At 50.9% G+C, this 21,064-nt stretch overlaps 12 protein-coding genes and 1 non-coding gene across 13 annotated transcripts; 7 read left to right on the top strand and 6 right to left on the bottom strand.

Moving 5' to 3' along the window:
• The first annotated feature begins 427 nt into the window (after positions 1 to 427).
• Positions 428 to 851, top strand: BCR37DRAFT_383014 (uncharacterized protein). The gene is made up of 2 exons (XM_040869992.1): positions 428 to 506; positions 545 to 851. The coding sequence occupies exons 1-2, from the start codon at positions 453 to 455 to the stop codon at positions 776 to 778; spliced, it is 288 nt and encodes a 95-aa protein (XP_040722857.1). The 5' UTR covers positions 428 to 452; the 3' UTR covers positions 779 to 851.
• On the bottom strand, positions 554 to 1,282 carry BCR37DRAFT_383011 (uncharacterized protein). The gene is made up of 3 exons (XM_040869991.1): positions 1,152 to 1,282; positions 930 to 1,109; positions 554 to 882 (listed from the first exon to the last, which is right to left on the bottom strand). The coding sequence occupies exons 1-3, from the start codon at positions 1,222 to 1,224 to the stop codon at positions 803 to 805; spliced, it is 333 nt and encodes a 110-aa protein (XP_040722856.1). The 5' UTR covers positions 1,225 to 1,282; the 3' UTR covers positions 554 to 802.
• Positions 1,283 to 1,339: 57 nt separating this feature from the next.
• On the top strand, positions 1,340 to 3,530 carry BCR37DRAFT_158660 (Noc2p family-domain-containing protein). The gene has a single exon (XM_040866154.1). The coding sequence runs from the start codon at positions 1,372 to 1,374 to the stop codon at positions 3,442 to 3,444; it is 2,073 nt and encodes a 690-aa protein (XP_040722855.1). The 5' UTR covers positions 1,340 to 1,371; the 3' UTR covers positions 3,445 to 3,530.
• Positions 3,531 to 4,235: 705 nt separating this feature from the next.
• Positions 4,236 to 5,443, top strand: BCR37DRAFT_158658 (transcriptional activator of ethanol catabolism AlcS). The gene has a single exon (XM_040866153.1). The coding sequence runs from the start codon at positions 4,453 to 4,455 to the stop codon at positions 5,323 to 5,325; it is 873 nt and encodes a 290-aa protein (XP_040722854.1). The 5' UTR covers positions 4,236 to 4,452; the 3' UTR covers positions 5,326 to 5,443.
• A 111-nt stretch (positions 5,444 to 5,554) lies between these two features.
• Positions 5,555 to 10,781, bottom strand: BCR37DRAFT_395095 (DNA-directed RNA polymerase II subunit RPB1; the record flags this gene model as incomplete). Its single annotated transcript, XM_040871574.1, has 2 exons — positions 5,555 to 9,377; positions 9,427 to 10,781. 2 exons carry the CDS (start codon positions 10,779 to 10,781, stop codon positions 5,555 to 5,557), a joined length of 5,178 nt encoding a protein of 1,725 aa, XP_040722853.1.
• A 172-nt stretch (positions 10,782 to 10,953) lies between these two features.
• On the top strand, positions 10,954 to 12,313 carry BCR37DRAFT_383006 (WD40-repeat-containing domain protein). Its single transcript, XM_040869990.1, has one exon. The coding sequence runs from the start codon at positions 11,046 to 11,048 to the stop codon at positions 12,192 to 12,194; it is 1,149 nt and encodes a 382-aa protein (XP_040722852.1). The 5' UTR covers positions 10,954 to 11,045; the 3' UTR covers positions 12,195 to 12,313.
• BCR37DRAFT_158642 (uncharacterized protein) lies at positions 12,294 to 14,101 on the top strand. The gene is made up of 2 exons (XM_040866152.1): positions 12,294 to 12,549; positions 12,610 to 14,101. The coding sequence occupies exons 1-2, from the start codon at positions 12,451 to 12,453 to the stop codon at positions 13,624 to 13,626; spliced, it is 1,116 nt and encodes a 371-aa protein (XP_040722851.1). The 5' UTR covers positions 12,294 to 12,450; the 3' UTR covers positions 13,627 to 14,101.
• On the bottom strand, positions 13,794 to 14,463 carry BCR37DRAFT_383004 (ubiquinone biosynthesis protein coq7). Its single transcript, XM_040869989.1, has one exon. The coding sequence runs from the start codon at positions 14,440 to 14,442 to the stop codon at positions 13,894 to 13,896; it is 549 nt and encodes a 182-aa protein (XP_040722850.1). The 5' UTR covers positions 14,443 to 14,463; the 3' UTR covers positions 13,794 to 13,893.
• BCR37DRAFT_158626 (uncharacterized protein) lies at positions 14,102 to 15,889 on the top strand. Its single transcript, XM_040866151.1, has one exon. It carries the CDS (start codon positions 14,577 to 14,579, stop codon positions 15,696 to 15,698), a length of 1,122 nt encoding a protein of 373 aa, XP_040722849.1. The 5' UTR covers positions 14,102 to 14,576; the 3' UTR covers positions 15,699 to 15,889.
• BCR37DRAFT_t37 lies at positions 15,789 to 15,861 on the bottom strand. The gene has a single exon. It is a non-coding gene; the product is annotated as a tRNA-Trp (tRNA).
• Positions 15,890 to 15,985: 96 nt separating the features above from the next.
• BCR37DRAFT_351231 (GPR1/FUN34/yaaH family-domain-containing protein) lies at positions 15,986 to 16,726 on the bottom strand (the record flags this gene model as incomplete). Its single annotated transcript, XM_040868055.1, has 1 exon — positions 15,986 to 16,726. One exon carries the CDS (start codon positions 16,724 to 16,726, stop codon positions 15,986 to 15,988), a length of 741 nt encoding a protein of 246 aa, XP_040722848.1.
• Positions 16,727 to 17,799: 1,073 nt separating this feature from the next.
• On the bottom strand, positions 17,800 to 18,499 carry BCR37DRAFT_383001 (uncharacterized protein). Its single transcript, XM_040869988.1, has one exon. The coding sequence runs from the start codon at positions 18,147 to 18,149 to the stop codon at positions 17,928 to 17,930; it is 222 nt and encodes a 73-aa protein (XP_040722847.1). The 5' UTR covers positions 18,150 to 18,499; the 3' UTR covers positions 17,800 to 17,927.
• A 604-nt stretch (positions 18,500 to 19,103) lies between these two features.
• On the top strand, positions 19,104 to 21,062 carry BCR37DRAFT_415361 (uncharacterized protein). Its single transcript, XM_040872280.1, has 2 exons — positions 19,104 to 19,318; positions 19,370 to 21,062. The coding sequence occupies exons 1-2, from the start codon at positions 19,110 to 19,112 to the stop codon at positions 20,829 to 20,831; spliced, it is 1,671 nt and encodes a 556-aa protein (XP_040722846.1). The 5' UTR covers positions 19,104 to 19,109; the 3' UTR covers positions 20,832 to 21,062.
• Positions 21,063 to 21,064: the final 2 nt, after the last annotated feature.

Raw genomic sequence — 21,064 nt, 5'->3', positions numbered from 1 at the left:
TATCATCGTCAGCAGCGAGGGACTCGACGAGATATCTCGAGGCAAGGTATACGCAAGTATCGTAGTAACTTCAGAAGCCAACCGTCAACCGGACTCCGGTCACCATTCCCAGTCGTGTGTGCATGTGCCGTGGCAATCTGATGACAAGATCTCACAGCTTTCACATGTAAATACAGTCTCATGGCTGGCGCAGAAGAGAGAGATCTCCCTAATGACGTGTACGACACAGCGGGGCTTTCCATGATCGCCCAACTCCAAAGATGGTTATAGAATGACAGATTTCCTTAATTCGGCCCGTCAAGTGCAATTGATAGAGCATCAGACGGATGATTTGATGTCTTGATCAAGACTGCGGAGACCTTGTACTTGTCGTCTTGAGACTTGAACGGACTTAGGAAGTTGCCACTTGATTTGCCGTGTCCTCGAGCATTCCCATCTGATCCCAGGACGACATGTCGGACCAGCAGGAAGCGGTCAAGCAGCGCATCATGAAGCACATGAATGAGGTGCCTTGTCGTTTATATATAGCAAATCTAATGCTCAGGATCATGCAGACTCACTTTCTGCCTACTTGCAGCACTATCATGGCTTGAGCACTGGTGAAATCAAGCAGGCACAGCTGACAGACTTGAGTGATGAGGGCATGTACATCACCCCAGACACAGCAGCAGGCCACTCTTATCTCGTCAAGTTCACTCCGCCACTTCAAAATCTCGAGGGGATACGGCCGCGTGTTATTGCAATGGCAAAGGAAGCGCAAGAGGGCATCAAAGGGTAGTTTCTACATAGATAGCGAAAAGCCCTAACGCCCACGACCACGTCCACGCTCTGCCATATTTTGTACCTTACCGCGCCCTGTTCCCTTGACTCCTGTATCTTTCACTGACCTGTTAGCCGCTGTCTCGTCATGCAAAGTAAGATGCGCATACCTCTGAACATGGGTGCTTGCTTGAGCATGTCCGGTACCACGAAGAAGCGAATATGTGAGCCGCGGATATAGACGCGCTCTAGATGCGAAACGCGACCATCCCGCTGTGTCAGGGTAATATCGCGCAGCTGTACATTCATGTTATCCTCTGCACCGTCGAGCTTGCCTCTGTACGTCGCGCCTATTTGTATTAGCATGCTCTATGCAGGCGAAAGTCACGCACCGTTTGAAACTTCGATAGATACGATGTGACCTGTTGCTTCATGTAGCAACTTGAGCGGTATACCAAGCGACATGACGAGTGCAGAGGCTTGTCGCGAGTGCTGTCTCTTGCTCGGTGTGGGCTACGTGCAGTTTGCGTGCGACCGAGCTGGGAATTTTATTTTCGAGGAAACAAGACACCAGCTGCGTACATCAACTCTCCCTCTTGCAACAGGGTGGCCATGGGAAAGGCCAGCAAGCAGACCAAGAAGTTCCAGCGAAACAGGCTTGATGAGACCTTGAAGAAGCGCAAGGAGTTCAAGAAGAAGGCGCAGACTTTCAAGAAGCGAAAGCCGACAAGCAAGGATGCGATTGATGAAGCCGCCGATCAGGCCCTCAAGGGCGAGAAGAAGGAGCGTAATGCGGACCTGTTTGATTCAATGAATGTGGATGACTTTATGGCTGGTGGTTTTGAGGCTGGCAAGCCAAAACCTAGCGGCAAGGCGGCAGAAAAGAGCAAACCTGCAAAGAAAGATGCAAGCGACAGTGAAGAGGAAAGCGAAGCGGAGAGCGAAGCAGCAGACGACGGTGCAGCGCATCAAGATGAACTGAAAGAGCTTTCGAAAAGCGATCCATCCTTTTACAAGTTCTTGCAAGAAAATGATGCGGATCTACTCAACTTTGACAATGCAGAGGAGGCTGATCTTGACTTTTCTGACGAGGAAGAGTCTTCCACCGGAGCAGAAGTGATAACAATCAAGACTGTCGCGAAATGGGAGCAGCAGATGGCCGATAAGTCACTGCGCTCTTTGCGAAAGGTTGTGCTTGGATTCAGGGCGGCAGCGCATCTCAATGAAGAAGATGGCAAGGTCTACAAATTCGCCATTGAGGATCCCGAAGTCTTTCAACGTCTTACAAAGCTCGCCGTGGTCGAAATTCCAGTGTTCCTGGATGCCTATGTGCCTGTCAAGAAGTCTGCAGGCAAGGTCAAAGTGCCAACGGAAAACAAAAAGTTCATCAAGCTCATCCCGCTGCTCAAGTCACATTTCGCCACCCTGCTACACTTCCTCCAGGGTCTTACTGAGCCAGACCTACAGAAGCAGGTGCTCGACGCGAGTATAGGACTCGTCGGTTATATGCTGTCCTTCCGCAAATTTCTCAAAGACTTCGTCAAGGCTGTATTGGACATCTGGTCAACCAGCACGTCCGATGCGACCCGGGTGTCGGCGTTTTTGCTGGTGCGTGAGTTTATGCTGCTTGGTGATGCCGGTCTTCGAGAGAGCGGGTTGAAGCTTGTTTATGGTGCGCTCGTGAAGGAGTCGCGCAATGTCAACGTCTACTCCCTGCCGCTCATCAACCTCATGAAGAACTCTGCAAGCGACCTCTTCGGACTTGACCCAACACTGTCCTATCAGCTCATCTTTGGCTTCTTGCGGCAGCTTGCCATTGTCTTGCGGAAGGCCGTGAATGAGAAGCAGAAAGAATCCTACAAGACTGTCTACAACTGGCAATTCGTCAACAGCCTCGATTTCTGGTCCCTCACATTGGCGCAGCATGCCACAAACGACAAAGCAACACTGCATCCGCTCATCTACCCTCTCGTCCAAGTAACGCTTGGAGCCATCAAATTAGCACCCTCATCACAGTTCTTTCCCCTGCGATTCCACCTGATTCGCTCATTGCTACGGCTCTCACAATTGACAGGCACTTATATTCCCCTGGCGCCCATCATTTTTGAGCCACTCGAGTCTGCAGACATGAAGCGCAAGCCAATCCCATCAACACTGCGTCCAATGAATTTCGAGACACTTGTACGGACAAAGCAAGAGTACCTCAAAACAAAAGTCTATCAAGATCAGGTAGGCGAGCAGGTTGTCGAGCTGCTGCAGGAATATTATTCCATCAACAGTGCATCGATTGCATTCCCTGAATTGGCGATACCGGCGGTGGTTCAAATCAAGCGATATCTTAAAAAGACTAAGAATGCAAAGCTCGCGAGAGCACTACAGTCTATCGTTGAACGGCTGCAAGCGAACGGTAAATTCATTGAGCAAAAGAGGGAAGGTGTTGTGTTCAACCCTAGGGACACCACTGCACTGCTGAAGTTCTCGGATGCAATCGAAGTGGACAAGACGCCCTTGGGTGCCTATGTCAAGATTCAACGAACGATGCGGCAGGACGCAAAGAAGTTAATTCAAGAAAGTGAAGAGCGTGATGCGCGGAGAAATGGCAAACAGGAGAGTCATGAGATAGAGGAGGAGCTCGAGCTGCTGGACGATCTTGAAGATGAGGAAGAGGAAGAGGACGATGAGTAGTGTGATGGTCCACTATAAAGCAGACTAGTAGCAATGCATACGTACCATCCATGAATTATGTGCGAGCAAGGTGAAGCCCATCTGAATGGTCGACGGCCTCAACGATCTGCAGGCCCTGGAGTGCAATCGCCGTTCAGTGTCGACGTCCACAGCTGAGACAACGCCGATCTTGTTAATTGATGCTAGCCTGCTGATGCAAACTCATGAGCTTATTTTCAACGGAATATGGAAATTTGGCATCAGAGAGTTGGGGATTCCTTTTGCATCCCCGATCATGATCATCGCCCTTGCTTGACCAGGTGGCAGGTCTACAAGTGAGCGCAATCAAGAGGATTGACTCAACCGCAAGTTCGGCAGGATTGTGCTTCACCACCTGAACGTCCAAATACTGGGCCATCATACCATGACAAGCATTGTTGCACGATCGACTCAAGTTGAGACTTGGTCTGGTGCTTTGCACTGCTTCCATATCTAGACTTAGCCACCAGTCTTGAGATGTTGTATACATCGACGACGAGGTCCCGGCACAAGTATCCGCTTGACGGTAAGCAATACCCGGTGGGACGGTAAGCATGCAAGAAAAGCCGAGTGTAGGTAATCAGTACTAATCACTGATCCACTACATATATACGATCGTGCGGGCTCAAAAGTCACGAAACGCTAAGGAGATGCACAAGATCAGCATCAGAGGGAAGCTCAGGCTGAGCTCAGCTGACAGCGTTCAACTATCTCCGATCCCTCGTGGGCCAAGAATCGGCTCTCTGGGTCAAGATGCGCGCCGTGGCGTCATCCTACCCCAGATTTTAATACAATATTGATTCTACGCACAGACTTTTCGTCGCGGGGCAGCATCAGCACGCTACGCAGGTAAAACAACGCATCAGCACCGTGTCGTGGAGCTCCTAACTGCGTACTCGCGCTTCGGATCTACCTTGCCCCGGTGGCCGTCCTCACTTCAATAAAGGGCGCGAATGTCGCTGCTACAGATGGCTACTGTATCTCAAGAACATGTCTTCAAACACAACTCCTCCCGACTTTCACAATGCCTTCCCGACAAACACCATGTCGCGAGACCATTACAAAGAAGACCCTGATATGCTCGAAAGAACACGCACAGGAAGCTTGACATTGACCCCCGAAATGTTCGAGAGACTCTACCTCAGTCCCAAGAATGGTTCAAGCAATGGATACCGGAAGATATGGGGTAATCCTACACCTCTAGGACTTGTTGGTTTCCTGCTCGCTCTCATGCCCCTTTCTTGCACACAGATGGGCTGGCGCGGTGCTGGTGCCGCGACTGTCCTTGTTGGACCGTTCATCTCTCTTGGTGGTATGGCTATGATCATTTCCGGCCTGCTCGAGTTCTTCCTCGGTGCAACCTTCCCGTTTGTCGTCTTCATCACCTTTGGTGGGTTCTACCTCTCATTTGCCACAATCCTGCTACCGGACAACGGTATTGCTGCTTCTTACGCAAACGCGGCTACCGCAACCGACGTCTTCAACAAGGGCAACCAGACTGTGCCATACCTCACTGGTCTGGCCTTCTACCTAGTCTGGTGGGCAGTCGTTGACTTCACTTACCTCGTGGTGTCACTCAGGACCAACATGTGCTTCTTTGGCATCTTCCTCGGTGTCTTTCTCGACCTTTGTGCCCTGTCTTCCTCCTACTTGTACCTAGCTGAAGGTAATGTGGAGATGTATGAGCGTCTAGAGAAGATGGCAGGAGGCTGCGGCTTTGTCACCTGCATTATTGGCTTTTATTTACTATGGTCACTGATGCTTGATACGCTCGACTTCCCCTTCTCGCTGCCGATCGGTGACTTGAGCGGCCTGATCAAGGGAAGAAGCATGAGGGAGAAGATGAAGGCAGATATGGCCTAGTCATGATTTTTGTAGTATTCAACGTTCTTACAAGCAGCTGAGTGAGTCTTTTAGTTGTGCATCCTTAGCAGTCTTCTTGAGAAGTGCAAAGCGATACTCATGGCAGTGTCACAAGGTCAAATCAAGTGCAACGCTTTTACAATGTACCTACTTCCTTTATGCATTTTTTTTGGGAGGGCATGATGGTCAAGACCCTGGGTAAGTCACACAATATTAAAGAGAAACGACCTCACTTATTGGTCGGGCTATAGCTTGGGCTTGTCGGGGAGTAGCTCGGGCTTGTAGGCGAATAGCTCGCTGCTTGCCTATTCGTCGCAGCATTGGCCTGTGGAGCGTAGCTTGGACTCGTTGGCGAGTATGACGGCGACGTCGGCGAATAGCTTGGCGAAGTCGGCGAATACGAGGGCGACGTGGGCGAGTAGCTCGGCGAGGTTGGGGAATAGCTTGGCGACGTAGGCGAGTAGCTAGGAGACGTTGGAGAGTAACTAGGACTCGTCGGGGAATAGCTTGGCGATGTAGGTGAATAGCTTGGACTCGTTGGCGAGTAACTCGGTGATGTGGGCGAGTAGCTTGGGCTCGTTGGAGAGTAGCTCGGGGACGTTGGCGAGTAGGATGGCGACGTCGGCGAATAGCTTGGACTTGTCGCTTGGTAACCCGGCGACACAGGACTGTAACTTGGCGACGTAGCACCAAAGTAAGATGGGCTTGTCGGCGAGTACGCAGGTGAAGCGGGCGAATAACCAGGCGACGTTGCACCACGACCACCAGGAGACGTCGGAGAGTATGAAGGTGAGGCAGGCGAGTAACCAGGCGATTGCGGAGCATATCCTGGCGACTGTGCACCATACGCTGGACTTGCAAAGCCACCACTGATGTCCTTGAATCCTCCCGGTGTTTCGGAGCCAGATGCAACAAGCGGCGAGAATGCAGCATTGCCGTCATCATTGCCATAGTCTGTGCTGTAAGCCATCGGCGAACGGTCATCATACGGTGTCGCGCTTCCACCCTGCTGGACCATGGTGTCGGCGCCAATGCCAAGCATGCGATGGTCAACCCGGACTTCAGCCATCATGGCTTCATCGAGGAGCACATCAAAGTTGCCTGTGCCAACAGGTGCGGTCTGTCCAAGCATGACATTCTCTGATACACCACGGCAGTCATCGGTCTCTCCGGCTGCAGCGGCATCCATCAAGATTTCAACAGTCTCCTCGAAGGAAGAACGCATGAGTGCACCAGTCTCTGCACGGTTGATACCGTGTCGCGTGATGGCCATAAGATGACCGCGCGATGTCATGGTGTCTGTGAGAAGCGCCAAATGTCTGTAGTTGACATAAGAACCATCAAATTCAATGACTGCACGGAGTTCGCGAAGCAAGGCCGAGCGTGTTGCTTCAATGCCAAGAACCTGCAGAATTTCAACAAAGGAATTGCTGTAGGTGCGCGTAGAATCAACGCCTTCGACTGCCATGACTTCAGCAAGATTAATACCATCCGTCTCGAGCACCCACTCTTGTGAGCGATCAAATTTGCCAGTCTCCTCATTGAGCTGTGTGCGCTTGTGCTCAATCAAGAATACACGCTCAATGCCCTTGATACCACGTAAGTCGATCGACTCGAGCATGTGCGATTCAATATTGCGCAGAAGCAAGTCTTCCTCCACTTCAGAGTCATCCTTGTCGTCAATAAGTACGCGACAACGCAGTACACGCTTCTCGGCATTGTCGTCCGACCAAATGATGTGCATTTGCCCATCGAAGATTTCTGCAATCTTGCCAGCGACATCTGCCATTGTGAGCGCCTTGTCAATGACTTTGGCATTGTCAAGCTCGAGACGCAAGAGGTACGATGAGTGTCGTGAGACATCTGTATCACCCTCAATCTCAAAGTAAGCTTCCACAAAGTCGCGGTCTTCCTCAATGACAGTGGTGCGTGGATCAGGATCATAGTGAATCTCTGTCGCCGATGTCACGGTGCGCAAAGTGGTGTACTGGATGACACTCTGAATCTTCTTGGCATCTTCAATGGCTTTCGAGTATTCTGGTTCGAGATACACGGTTAGCGACGGAGTTTTGATGTTCTTGGCAACATTGAGAATCTCCTTGAGTCGCGGCACACCAAGCGTGACATTTTTGGACGACACACCAGCATAGTGGAAGGTATTCAACGTCATTTGCGTAGCAGGCTCACCAATGGACTGTGCGGCCAAAGTGCCGCACATTTCACCTGGATGCGCAACACTTGCAATGAAGCGAGATTCAATTTCTCCAATAACCCATTCAAACGCCATGGCATTCAAATGATGCTCTTCAATCACCTTGCGCACAGCCAGCTTGGACCGCAGCAGCATCTGGAACAATCCTGTCGCCTGCTGTTGATGCTCCAACGAGATACGGTCTTCGCCACGAACGACAATCAATCGCGAAAGTAAATTGCGAACCCCATGAATGACATCTGCTGGACGCAAGTCTGAGGGCTTGCGGTCGTCCAAATGAAAGATTTGCTGCGCATTGCGAATAATTCGTGAGACGTTGACTGGCAATGGCCAACGCGCATCACCACCGGGGAAGATGTTGTGCTGCAACTCGTAGCGATCAGCTGTCAATTGCTCAAACTCGTCATCCAGCAAATTCTGAATGTCTACATCACCTGCAATTTCATTGCCGGCTTCGAGTAGAGAGGGACGTAACGAGCGTTCATCATCCATGACATCAATCTTGTACTGCTGCTCAAACTCTGCGTGACCAAGACGCAAGGAGTCGAGCACTTGGTATTCCACTGAAGCGGCATCGAGCCCATCCTCACCATAAGCGAATTGGATAATATCGCCAAGCGAGTTGCGCACGGTACCATCATAGTTAACACCGACATCCTCGAGCGCCTTGACAAGACGACGCTGAATATAACCTGTCTCGGCAGTCTTGACGGCTGTATCAATCAGACCTTCACGACCGGCCATGGCATGGAAGAAGAATTCTTGTGGTGTCAAACCACGCAGGTAAGAATTCTCCACAAATCCACGCGACTCGGGTGAGTAGTCATCCTTTGTAAAGTGCGGCAACGTGCGGAACTTGAAGCCATAGGGAATTCGCTTTCCTTCCACCATTTGCTGACCGACACAGGCAGACATTTGGGAGATGTTGATGAAGGAACCTTTGGAACCTGCCGTCACCATTTGCTTGACGTTGTTTTGGTTGGACAAGGAGCGTTCTGCATTTTGACCGACCGTGTCACGCGCGCCGTTGAGAGCAGCAGAGACGTTGGACTCAAAGGACTCGCGTAGCGTCATACCAGGCTCTTGCTTGAGACGATTGAGCTGAGCATCCTTGACAATACCTTGCACCTTCTCCTTTGCCTTGTTGATCTCTGCTGTGATTTCAGCCATGGTGGTCTTGTCTGCAATCGTATCGCCAATACCAATGGAGAAACCATTATGCAGGAACCAGTAGTTGATGACCATTTGACAAGCAGTGAAAAAGTCACGCGTTGCTTCCCAGCCCTTCTCCTTCATGATGATGTGAATGAGACCAGCTTGCGTGGCGCCAACAACCTTTTTGTTGATGACACCATACAAAATCTCACCATCTTCAATCATGACACCCTTGTCGTCGGCATTGTCTGGTGTTTGCTTCTCATCCTCCCTCGACAAATTAATACCAGCAGGAATAACCATGGATAAAATCTGCTTGCCCGTCCAAAGCGCCTTGGGCTTCAAGATAGAAGGTTGCGGCACATGACCATCCCAGCCAGGCACCCACATGAGAATGTTCATGACATGTTCACGCGCCATGAAGGTATCTCGCAGGGTAAACTTGCGGACACCACACAATGCATCTTGAACAATACCCATACAAGGCTTATTCGCCTGCGGTGCGAGAATCTGCCGTGGAACCATGCAAATTTCCGTGATTTCCGCGCGAGTCTCTTCGGATTGTGGGACGTGCAAGTTCATTTCGTCACCGTCGAAATCAGCATTGTACGGGGACGTGACACTGAGGTTGAGACGGAAGGTGGAGTAGGGCATGACGCGTACACGATGTCCCATCATACTCATCCTAGAAGTGTTAGTTTGTTTACAGATGCGACACGAGGAAAGCGGCATACTTGTGCAAAGAAGGCTGACGATTGAAAATCACCACATCGCCATTCTGCAAATGCCGCTCAACGATCCATCCATACTGCAATGGAATATCCGACGCGCGTTTATGGTAGCGTAGATCAATACGCTCTCCAGAATCTCGCACGACATAACGCGCTCCCGGGTGTTCATCTGGACCATTCATCACGAGCTCTTGCAATTTAGCAATGTTGTATGGTGTCACACGTTCCGGGTACGTGAGTGTCCGCGCAATAGACCGTGGTACACCGACTTCATCGAGAGACAAATTGGGGTCACCCGTAATGACTGTTCGTGCAGAAAAGTCTACACGTTTGCCCATCAGATTGCCACGCAGCCGACCCTCTTTACCCTTGAGACGCGCACGAATTGACTTGACTGGTCTGCCTGATTTCTGCATCGACTGTGGTAATCCCGCAATATCATTGTCCATGTAAGTAGCAACGTGGTATTGCAGCAAGTCTTCATACTCCTTGACAACATGCGCTGGTGCACCTTCGACTTCACACTTGCGGACATTAGCGTTTGCTTTGATGATATCAGCGAGCTTGTGTGTCAAATCATCTTCACCGCGAGAACTTCCCGTCACGGCAATGGATGGTCTCACGGCAGGTGGTGGCACCGGCAAGACTGTAATGACCATCCAGTCTGGCCGTGCATAATTCTCAGAAAGTCCCATCCGTACGAGATCTTCTGATGGGATGTGCTTGAAGACAGAGTGTACTTCGGCCGGTGTCAACAACCGCTTCTCCGGCTGTTCCTCTGCATCTTTTGCGCGTCTCCAGTGTCCCCAAAGTTTGAGGCCTTCCTTCCTGATGGTTGGCTGAGCATTCCCGCATCCACCGTGATTCTTGAGTTCTTCCAGTGTATCCTCGGATTTTGGTGCATCATTCTCACAAATCATCTTGGACTTTGCCAATTGCCACACGGCATTCAGCTTGACTTTTGGATCTCTGAAGCGTTGCGTATCAGCAAACTTGGGATGACTTGGGTCGATTTTGAGTTTGCCGCAGTTCCAACAAATGCACTCGAGGATTTTCTTGCACTTGATGATGAAGCCAATGTGAAAGACTGGTTTTGCAAGTTCAATATGACCGAAATGGCCAGGACATTCTGCTTGATTTTCATTGCACGTTTGACACTTGACGTTACGGTCGATCGTGCCAAGTCGTGGATCCAACAGGCCACCCAGGCGTGGGTTGAGTTGCGCTTCATCCATGGTGTCGGGATACTCAATCTTGACAACAGACATGGCCCTAATTTCCTCTGGCGAGAGGATCCCAAACTGGACCTCTTCGATCCGCCGGAAGGGTGCGCTGGACTCGGCGAAACGGACATCCATGGCTGCAGCTGTTGGGGCTGAGAACCCGTCGTGCTGTCGCGTTTGTGTGGGCGTCGTCTGAGGGAAGGGCGGGTGCAGAGTTGCTGCGAGGATTTGTGTTGTGCTGCACGTGCACTCAGCTAAAGCTTACTACTGCACTGCTACTACTCTACTATTCTAACAATTGCTGCTACTGCTCTACTACTCTAACCATTACTGCTACTACTGTTGCTATAACAATTACTGCTACTACTGCTGCTATAACGAAGCTTGTTCCGCAATGAGATGAACAGCCTCCTCGCTGATCCATTCGCTCAAGACTACCCAGAGACACTCCTCCATACCCTGCCACACTACCAAGCATCCTGCATTCGTTTTTGCGAAACACACCTCGCAGCAGGCACCCTCTCTGGCGATGTCATCCTCTATGACCTCCTCACACTCGCACCCGCTCGCATCCTGCGTGCTCATTCAAGAACCATCCAATCACTCTGCTGGAGTCGTTGTGGACGATACCTATTGAGTGCCTCGCGGGATTGGTTGTGTGTCTTGTGGGACTTGCAAACTGCCACGGCACTCTATAAAGTCATGATGGGTGCACCTGTATGGATGGCAGATTTACATCCAATCGATCCATTCACGTTTTGTGCAAGTTTGTTGGATGCCGCTGCAGTCAGGGTTTCTTGCTCGCCGGGCAAGATTGACAAGCAAGCATTGGAGATTGAAGCGAAGGCTGGATCTGTGTTGTGTTCATTGTATACACCCGCTGGTGAGATTCTCGGTGGCTCTTCAAAAGGCCAGCTCCTCTTATGGTCGTCTGATGGGACTTGCATACGCTCGTGGAAGTTGACATCTGGCAGCATCAAGGGACTGTCCATGACTGCGAATAGCTCACATCTCGTTAGCAATTCAACGGATCGTGTGATTCGGACTTTTGCCGTACCGGGGCCGGCAGACGAGACGTTGGAGATTGAGCACAAGTTTCAGGATATTGTCAATCGCTTACAATGGAATGCTGTTTGCTTTTCAGGGAACGCAGAGTATGTTGCTGCATCTACGTATCAGTCCAGCAATGATGTCTATCTCTGGGAACGACAACGTGGATCACTTGTCAAGATTCTGGAGGGACCGAAAGAAGAATTGATTGATGTGGCATTCCACCCGACCCGCGTGCTAGCAGCAGCTGTGGGTGTGGAGACTGGGACGGTGTATCTGTGGGGTGTACCGAGTGTTGAGAAATGGGGCAGCTTTGCACCTGACTTCAAGGAACTGGAGGAGAATGTTGAGTTTGTTGAGCAGGAAGATGCATTTGACATTCGGCGTGAGGAGGAGACGGGTGAGCGTCGGCTGGCTGATGAGAGTGCGAGTGTGGATTTGGAGGGCGATGGGCCTGTGTGTGGGTTTCTGCTTCCACTTGACTTGAATGTGCTGTAGCTGCTTGTAGCTAGCTGCTTGTAACTAGCTGCTTGTAACTATAGCCAGCTGTAGTCTATCAGGGGCGATGATTGATTGAATTTATTTTTGGCTTCTTCTCTTCTCTGCTGCGGCTCGAAACAAGAAAAAAGCACGAGAGAGGAGAGGAGAAGGTCGCATCACGAGCAAGTAGAGAGAGAGAGAGAGAGAGAGAGAAGTGTCTGTCTGTCAGATCAGGAGGCACAGATCAAGACAACAGAGCAGCACCAGCATCATCATGGCCCGCCCATCCCTCCTCCTCCTCATCACCACTGCCCACCACCTCGCCATGGTCGGCCTCATACAGGCACAAGCAACCTTCATCTGCTCAGACCTCGTAAGCCCAATCCCCATCCTACAAGGCCTCCCCCTGTATCTAACCGCCTCGCTCTTCTAGAATACAGGCGCATTATCCTTCTCACCCATATACGCACAGTTCCAATCAAAGGGCCTGTGTGCCGGTACCTGCAGCGGCTATGCATATGCCGTTCTACAAGGCTATAACTGCTGGTGCTCCAACTACACACCTGCCACCACAGCCGAGACCTCAAGCTGTGATACAGGGTGTCCTGGTTTCGGCACAGATAACTGTGGTGGACAATTAACAGGTGCCTTTGCCTACTACCAACTTGCTCAAGCGAGTGGTATCCTCGGTGCATCGTCATCATCATCGCAAACACCCTCTTCTTCTACTTCATCAGGCGGCGATGGTGGTGGTTCATCAACCTCATCAGAGAGAACTACCGGTAATGGCGCGACACAGCAATCAACAAGCAGTAATGGAGCAACGAGGACAGTGGCCACTGCAACGACACCAGGTCAAGTCACCGTCTTTGTCACGCAAACACCAGGTGCAAGTACATTCACACGCTCCACCACACCCGGTAGTAGTGCCACCAGCAATCGCTCTAGTGCCTCTGCCGGCAGTCTCGCTGATAACGTTGGGTCATCAGGCAATAGCAGCAATGGTAGCAGTAAAGGCTTTTTCGACGATACAGGGAAAGTGGCAGGCACGTTTGTCGCTGTTGGACTTGTTGCGCTCGCTCTCATTGCAGCACTCTTATGGTACCTTCGAAAACGCAGCAATCAGCATCGTCATAGCACAGCGACGACCTCAACCGGTGGTGCGTTTGTGGATCGGAAAGCATCACAAAGTTCAAGCAATACGGGAAATGCCCTCATGTCGCAGAATGGCCGCTCACGATCCGGTAGCATGGCTGCTGCCTTGGGTGAGAAGAATGGACGTGTGACGCCGCGTGATGGATGGCCGGATGAGATTATTCCGGTGGATCAACGATTGAATCCACGGCCATTGTTGATGCGTTTTGACAGCAACTATTCACGGCATAGTTTGCGTGATGAGGAGGATTACAGTCGGCGTGTCTTGACGGTGACGAACCCCTCTGAGGACTGAGCATCTTGAAGTACACACACAACCAGTCCTTCTTTTGACAAAAAGCACTCACAACGACAACAGCGACGCATAGACGGATGGAATTTATTGAAGAAGAGAGGAAGAGACATCCTTCACATTCGCTTCATGTTCCAAAAAGGCACGACCAGACACGACAGTACAAGCAGCGCACAGTGGCAAATTACATTCATTTTTCTCATTCTCTCTCTTTTCTTCTTATTGTAAGGCGGAGTTTCTCTTGTTTTTCCTTTCACATGATATTGCATATTATACGCGTTCAGACACTTTGATTGCCGCTCGACATGTCATCTTGATGACTTCTGTGAGAACAGGATAGGCAGGCGCACCTTTTGCATCCCAATCATTCACAGCTGTATCCAAATGCTCCAATTCATCATCTCTAAACTCCCTGATGGTCTTTTGCAATCCCAAATCCAAATCCATCGCTTGCAATTCTCGTAATTGATCATTGTAGTGTGTGCCAATCACCGTTTCAACAGCTTCCGTACACGCCATGGCGGCTTTTGTGCCAAGCAACGCAGTCGCTGCACCCATCGCAAAGGCACCAGCCTCCCAGACCGGTCTCATGAAGGTCGGTCGAACACGATGCTGAGCAATGAGTCGATCAAACGTTGCGAGATGGTGGCGTTCTTGTTCCCACATATGCAAGATGGTAGGAGCAACTGCTGGGTTTGTATGTTTGAGAACGGCATGTTGGCCCTTGTAGATGAGATTGGCGCCGAGTTCACCGGCTTGATTCACGCGCAGGAAGGAAGCGAGCTTTGCCTTGTCTGCTGCTGTGAGTGTGCGTTTCATGACGTTTCGAGTGAGGAAGAGGTCGCGCCAGGGAAAGGAAGCTCAAGGGTAGGACAACACAACACAACAAAAGGCAAGTGAGCAAAGGGAAGCGCTAGAAGAGGAGAGGAGAGTGAGCGCACGTCCTAAGCCTGATGCACATCCCAGGCTTCGGTCCGCGCCAGGTCATCGAGGAGGACAGGCACGTTATTGGTCTCGAAGACCGTCTTTGCAATGCGACACCCACAGAACAACCCCAGGCAGCGCACCTCGGTCTTCAGAACTCACCAGTCGGTCTCTCTGCATACCTCTCAGAAGATACAGTCATTGACTTGCTGTGTGAGAATCAACGAGGCGCATTTCTGTGTGGGTCACCCATGTTTTCCTCAATGGGGCTTTGGATCACTGATCCGCATGCGTGGACAACGCCGCATGGTCGGTATACGCCCTTCAACATCCTCAATGCAACACTCCCCGATCCATCCTGGGAATGGACTTGGCCACGCTGGTTTGTGGATATGTCTGGTGATGTGGATGAAAATGGTTGGATGTATAACATCAATTTCACAAGACACCACTGGCATGGTCATCATCTATGGTATCATTCTTTTGTGAGAAGACGCAGATGGTTACGGAAACGGAGGAAGAAGCAAGGCGGGCATGTGCATCGACGTGTGGATGAGACCGCAACGGGATATACAGCAACAGTCCGCAGTGCTGGTTATGAAACACAGCAAGGCGCTTCCATCATGCAGCATCTCGCTCAAATTGAACAAGAAGTCACAGTCCTTTCCAACCTCGGAGACTTCTATACGCAACTTCGCGGATGTAGGCTAGATCGTGAAAAACTGGAAGCCGTGGATCAATACCTCCACCAAGGCCAAGACTTGTACGCTCTCGCTGGTGAAGTCAAGACAATTCTGCGGTTTATGATCTTTCAAGACTCTCGGAGACAGTTACTGGCATTGTTATCGCAACACTGTCAAGAGCTCGAAAAGGAACACGCTGTGCAGCATGAGGAGCAAGCAGCAGCAGCAGATGATCACGACTCAAGACATGCGTGTGTTGCCGATGCAGTCGATGTCGCTGAGCTCTTGATTGCAAAGCTAGATTACTGGTCAGATCGACAAATCCTCACTCGCATCGAGGAAGACGCTGAATTGGACCGGATCATGGCAGTCAAGCTGGATGAACAGGCAAAGAAGCGCAAACCGCCTGATCTGGATGCGTTGCACGTTGCTGAAGACAGAGCAGAAAACAATGAGGTGGACGCATAGGAATAACGATGGCATTGGCATAGGGTAGCACTAATAGTAAGCAGTAATCACCTTGAAACGAAAAGTGATCTATCAGGGGTTGCAAAAAGTTGACCCCGACAGGACTTGAACCAATAACCTCGAGATTTGGAATCTCACGCGCTGCCAATTGCGCCACGGAGTCATTCTGCTCCGAAAATTGCTTGGTACTTCATAATCACAAATCTAATTTTTTGTTTCTTCAGATGGGATGTCATTTTCTTCTACAACTACTTGCAAGGCAGGAGGATCAATCGCTATAATATACATCACGCTAAGCTTTCCTTCGCCTTTTGCCTCACGCTCTTTGGCTTGATCCATCCACTCAGATCACCGAGTGGTAGCGTGATGGGGAAATCAAGTGTATCAAATAGAATCGATGCCTCAAGATAAAAACCTGTCATGGAGCACAGGAAGCCAAACGCCCCAGCTGCCACTTGTAGTCGTTGTGCCAAGTCAGTATGACCGAGCGTTGTTTGCCAGTACGAAGCCGCGAGTAGAAAGAGGTCAATGTCGATGGTGATGAAGACGAGAGCAAATGTCACATTGGTGCGCAAAGAAACAATAAAGTAGAGAAAGTCCAGGACACCCCACCAAAGGCAGTACAAGGCGAGGCCAGAAAGATAGCCAGTGGTTGAGCCGCCATTATTGAAAGTCTCAGTCGCGCTTGCACTATTGGCATACGCAGCAGCAATGCCATTGTCAGGATTCAGGAGCGTTCCAAAGGACAGATAGAATCCGCCAAATGTCGAGAATGAAAGCGCTGCGAAGGTGTTGCCAAGGAAGAATTCAAGTAAGCCTGAAACCACCATGATGAGGCCACCGAGCCAGGTGAACGTCGGCACAAGGACAACGGTCGACGTGGCACCTCCCCATCCCATCAACACGCACGAAAGCGGTGTCAAGGCCATCAGAAATCCCGCCAAGGCAATAGGTGTCGGGTTCCCCCATAGTTTGCGTAGCGTGTTTTCTGTATCATTTTTGGGATTCAGGTACAGGCGCTCAAACATCTCCGGCGTTAGTGTCAAGCCTGTTCGGGAACGTTCGAGCTCCGCCTGCGGTGGTGTAGCAATGCCATGTTTGTAGTAGTAGTCGCGCGAAGCAGTGTCACTGTGAGCTCGCTGTGGGGTGCCTGTAAGTTCTGGTTGAGCCTTGTCGTTGTCTGCCATGTTGGCCCGTATCTATTGTATGCATTTCAAAGCGAACGTCTCAAGAACTTATCAATGCTCAAATTTCGATGGCACGATTGACATGCTTGATGAGCTGCACGGAGTTTTCTTGGCAAAAGCATGATGCTGCCGCTGGGAAGGGACAATATTGGCTGCGAATGTTGGTCGATTCCGCCATCTGAAGGGCAGATTCGACGATTTTGACCAGAGTTTACGCCATCGTTCTATGCCTTTTTGGCCGCTGAATGGGCAGGCTTGTGATGTGTGAAGCATACACACTTTCAGTATCCTCGAGGTCTGATTCACATGGATGCCGAACGTAGATCATGACAGGCTTCGACAGCCTTCTTCAACAGATGGGGACACCAGCTGAGCTCCATGAGCTATCAAGCAAGCAGTCACGACTTGAAAGTGTATGCCGGCAAGTCTTCTTCGACAGGGCTGATTGCCTCAAAAGTCGAGTCTGTCTACGGAACCTCCAGAGCCTTGAATCAACAAGGCAGATTCTTATGCAAAGGACGATTCAATTCGGGAAGGGTCTAAGCACTGGTCCATGTTTTGATCATGAGCTCTTTCATGTCACACCTTCACTGTGAGAAAGACGCATAATCAACTCTGCTCGAAATCCATTCTCGAAATCCATTCTGACACCATAAGTGATAGAGCTCACAATGAAGCCTTTGAACATGTAGTGATAGTCGAGGATTGCAGGCAAGCCCGCGAGCCAGCACGTGCAGCCGTTAACTTTGAGCCTTAAGCTTTGGGCCGTTGGCGAAGTTGCCGCAAATCGACACGGTTACCGCATCCGGAGTATTAGGCGAGATCTGTAGCTCGGTAATTGGCACACTTTTCGCTGTCCTTTTATTGGATAGAATATGGACAGCGACTTGGTTGAAGACATTACAGCTTCTGCATAAGTTCTTCTAGAGACGCCAACGTACAAGCTTAAGCATACCAGAGCCCAGGGCTAGTCCGCTATGCTTGCACTTGTACCTGAAGCTAGAGCTTCGCTGTTGCAGAGTCTAGTGATGTTATGCAAAAACTAATGCTGGCGTCGATCAGCTCTAGGCCTTGATTGCGACTTTGCAACTTGCAAGTGCCAATTGCGACTACTTAGGAATATAAACTTGAAATCAAGCTTTGCATGCTCGCGATTGAGGGCCAGATAGATCAGATAGGTGCCCGAGCACACAATGATCCAAGCGCTGCCTATGGAAGCCTGGCTCGGCGATGTATTCGCCTGTGGACGCTCTGAGACCGTCATCACTCAATGCCTGAAGCCTACAGGGCTTTTGAGTTGAATCTGACGCAGAGCGGCTACAGCGTAAATCCAAGGAGTGGAGCAACTAGTCTCTAGGTTCCTCAGCATGTCGGCATGAGAGACGCATGAGAAGACTGGGTCAGGTGTGCGTCTTGTATTTGCAGTCTTGTAGATGCAGGTTTCATGCAAGACCACGTCAGAGACCCAAAATGTACGCAGCACGCGTGACCTGTCTCGCCCAAATTTGGCAGACTCAAATTTCCAGATTGGAGGCTCAAGCTCAAGGTCCAAAAGACAAGGAGATGCCCGGCAGCAGGTGTGCGGTACTCGGGCTGGCAATAGCAGACAGGCTACATAGCGTCACCCTACATGCTGTTGTAGATTGTATATGACGAGGTCGTATTGAACGACTTTTAGAGGCAGCTGGAAAGACGATCGAAGTGCAGAGTGTCACATCATATTTGCGAAACCCGGGCCCTGTGTGCTGCCGCGCGAGCTGGGGGCGATTGGATGTTGCAGCAGCATCAGACTCGTCCACCCGCGCTTGAAGCTGAACCAGAAAAAGAAAGAAGCGCGCGTGGAACCCCGTTTGCCCTTACTTCCCGCGCACCCCCGCCAGCACCAGCAGCGGCCTGCCCATTCTACCTCCCTGCCTCTCTAGACTTCTCCAGCATCGACGGTGACCATACACAGACAGGCCTCCTAGGACTTGTGACGACCAGGGAACAAAAGGGCCATTCGCCCAAGAGACTCTACTGTACACCGCCATGTTGGGCCAGCAGGCGGACACGCCCTTGCGCTCTACAACAGCGAGCAGTGGCCGGCCGCTTCTACAAATCAAACTGACTCCGGAAGTCCTACAGCAGATTCTCAACAGTGCTGGCAACGGCCTGCAGGTCGACTTTGATGACAAGGTATGGGTGTGATTGACCACTTTCATCGCCACTGACCAGCTAGGCGTTGATGCTCGGGCAAGAGAGGTTTCCCTTCTCCATAGCGCCAGAATCTGCTGCGCTCGAGGTCTACAAGTGTCCACGCACGACGCAAGAACATTTGGACTTGGTTGGCCGAGTAAGCCATAAAGTCACTGTACGGCGCGAACTGGCCGACACGATCACAGACAAGCTCAAGAGTAGGAACGCAGAGGCCAAAGCTGCAAAAGAGGGCCGATCGTATGCGCATTGTCATGACTTGCAGATGCAGAATGCTAACTCTTATCTTAGGGTGCAACAGCTCGAAGTAGATCCGCTGAGCAGAAACAAGCAGAATGCAAGGCTACCACGATCAATCACACCGGTCGGTGTAGCCAAAGGACGGCAGTCTCCCTTCTTGCAGGCGCGCAAGTCACCTTTACTGGTGGCAAGCTCACCGAAGCCCAACGCTGTACCGCTAAAGACAAAACTCATTCAAATACTGGCAATCGGGGCTAGCAGCGCTGATGAGCTATGTGGCAAGCTGCGCACAACATTCGAAGTACTGCAGCCGCTGTTGACAGAGGTTGCTCGCCAAGTAGACAGCGAATGGGTCTTGAGGGACAGCTTTTATGCACAAGTCAAGGTATGGGATTGGCGGCATTGCACAACAGCCGAGCGCACGCAAGTTGTCAGTAGGGCAACACAGGCCTTTGACTCTCTCAAGCTGCCAGCCTCCGCTACAGCACGGCTCAAGCTTGTCCACCCAGAGAAGCGCAACGCCATGAGTGATCTCGAAATGAGTGACACTTCGCCGCTCGCACTGAATCCGCCCATCAATGCCGCTTCAGTCACGTCGGGAACGATCTTGTCTGGCACGGAGCATGACAAGAAGAAGCCAACTACTGCGAATGGCATACTGAGTGCCGGAAAACTGGCCAAGAAGCGAAAGCTAGATGTGGCCTCAGCATCCTCGAGAATAACTCCTGAGGTGACAGTGAGCGACATAGATCTGCCTTCAGATCGGCGAACGAAACGCTCGGAGGATGCATCAAGCAAGGTGGAGGTGAGCAGCAAGACAGCTCAATCTTCCAAAGCGAGTAATGTGGCAAATACCGACAAGACGCGCGAAAAAGGATCAGCACTACGGAATCGGTCGACGAGCAGATCGAGGTTGCAGACTTTCGAACGAAAGGCTCCCTCAGTAACGAGCTCGTCGGGTGATTCCTTGGAAGACGCTCTTGCCGCGTCAAATCGCACGAGCTCCATAACCTCGACATCGACTGACCGCTCTGTCTTGTCGATCAGCACAGCAAAGACATCCGTCAGCGGGCGCTCACCGGCGGAGAAGAAGAAGCCGGACAAAGCGCTTTCCACGTCTGTGGCCAGTGTCCCGAAGAAGGCCAGTATCTTTGACTCGAAGCGAACAGACGCCAACAAGGCACGGCAAACAAGTGGTGCTTCATCCTCAGCGCCCTTTGCTACAGCCACGACAACCACGGTGTCGAAGCGGAAAGCAAGCGAATTGCAGGATGACAAGGCAGATGAATCCGTCAAACGAGCAAAAATGGCAACCGACTTGTTTGAGCTTGCTCGGCAGTACAAGTCGCAATATCCGGAGTACCAAGCGTTGCACGCGCAAGTGTATGTCCAGAAAGTCGCAGATGAGGCACTCAAAGCCAAGTTTGTCAAGATGCACAATGATATGAAGACCTGGAAGCAATTGCTCTGGGCCCAAAGCGATGGTCAGCGCAACGCAATGGCCAACCATTGATGATTTATTTTTCGCTATTTTATCGCATTTGCAATGAGAAGACATGGAGATGTCTTGTACTGCACCTTTATCTATATGTGGCCGATTTCGTAGCATGGATAATGGGCACATAGCATCAACTGGTCAGGGGATTGTTAGCATTTCACCGACCGCCTTGTCGCACTGTATGACACACAGCCTGACACGGGTCAACTCCAGACGACATAGCCTTTCGGATTCAATGACCTCCCTCT

The sequence above is a fragment of the Protomyces lactucae-debilis genome, assembly GCF_002105105.1.
Source record: "Protomyces lactucae-debilis strain 12-1054 chromosome Unknown BCR37scaffold_21, whole genome shotgun sequence".
Taxonomy (NCBI): Eukaryota; Fungi; Ascomycota; class Taphrinomycetes; order Taphrinales; family Protomycetaceae; genus Protomyces; species Protomyces lactucae-debilis.
The sequence above is the reverse complement of the archived record's forward strand: the minus strand, read 5'-3'. Positions and strand labels throughout refer to the sequence as shown.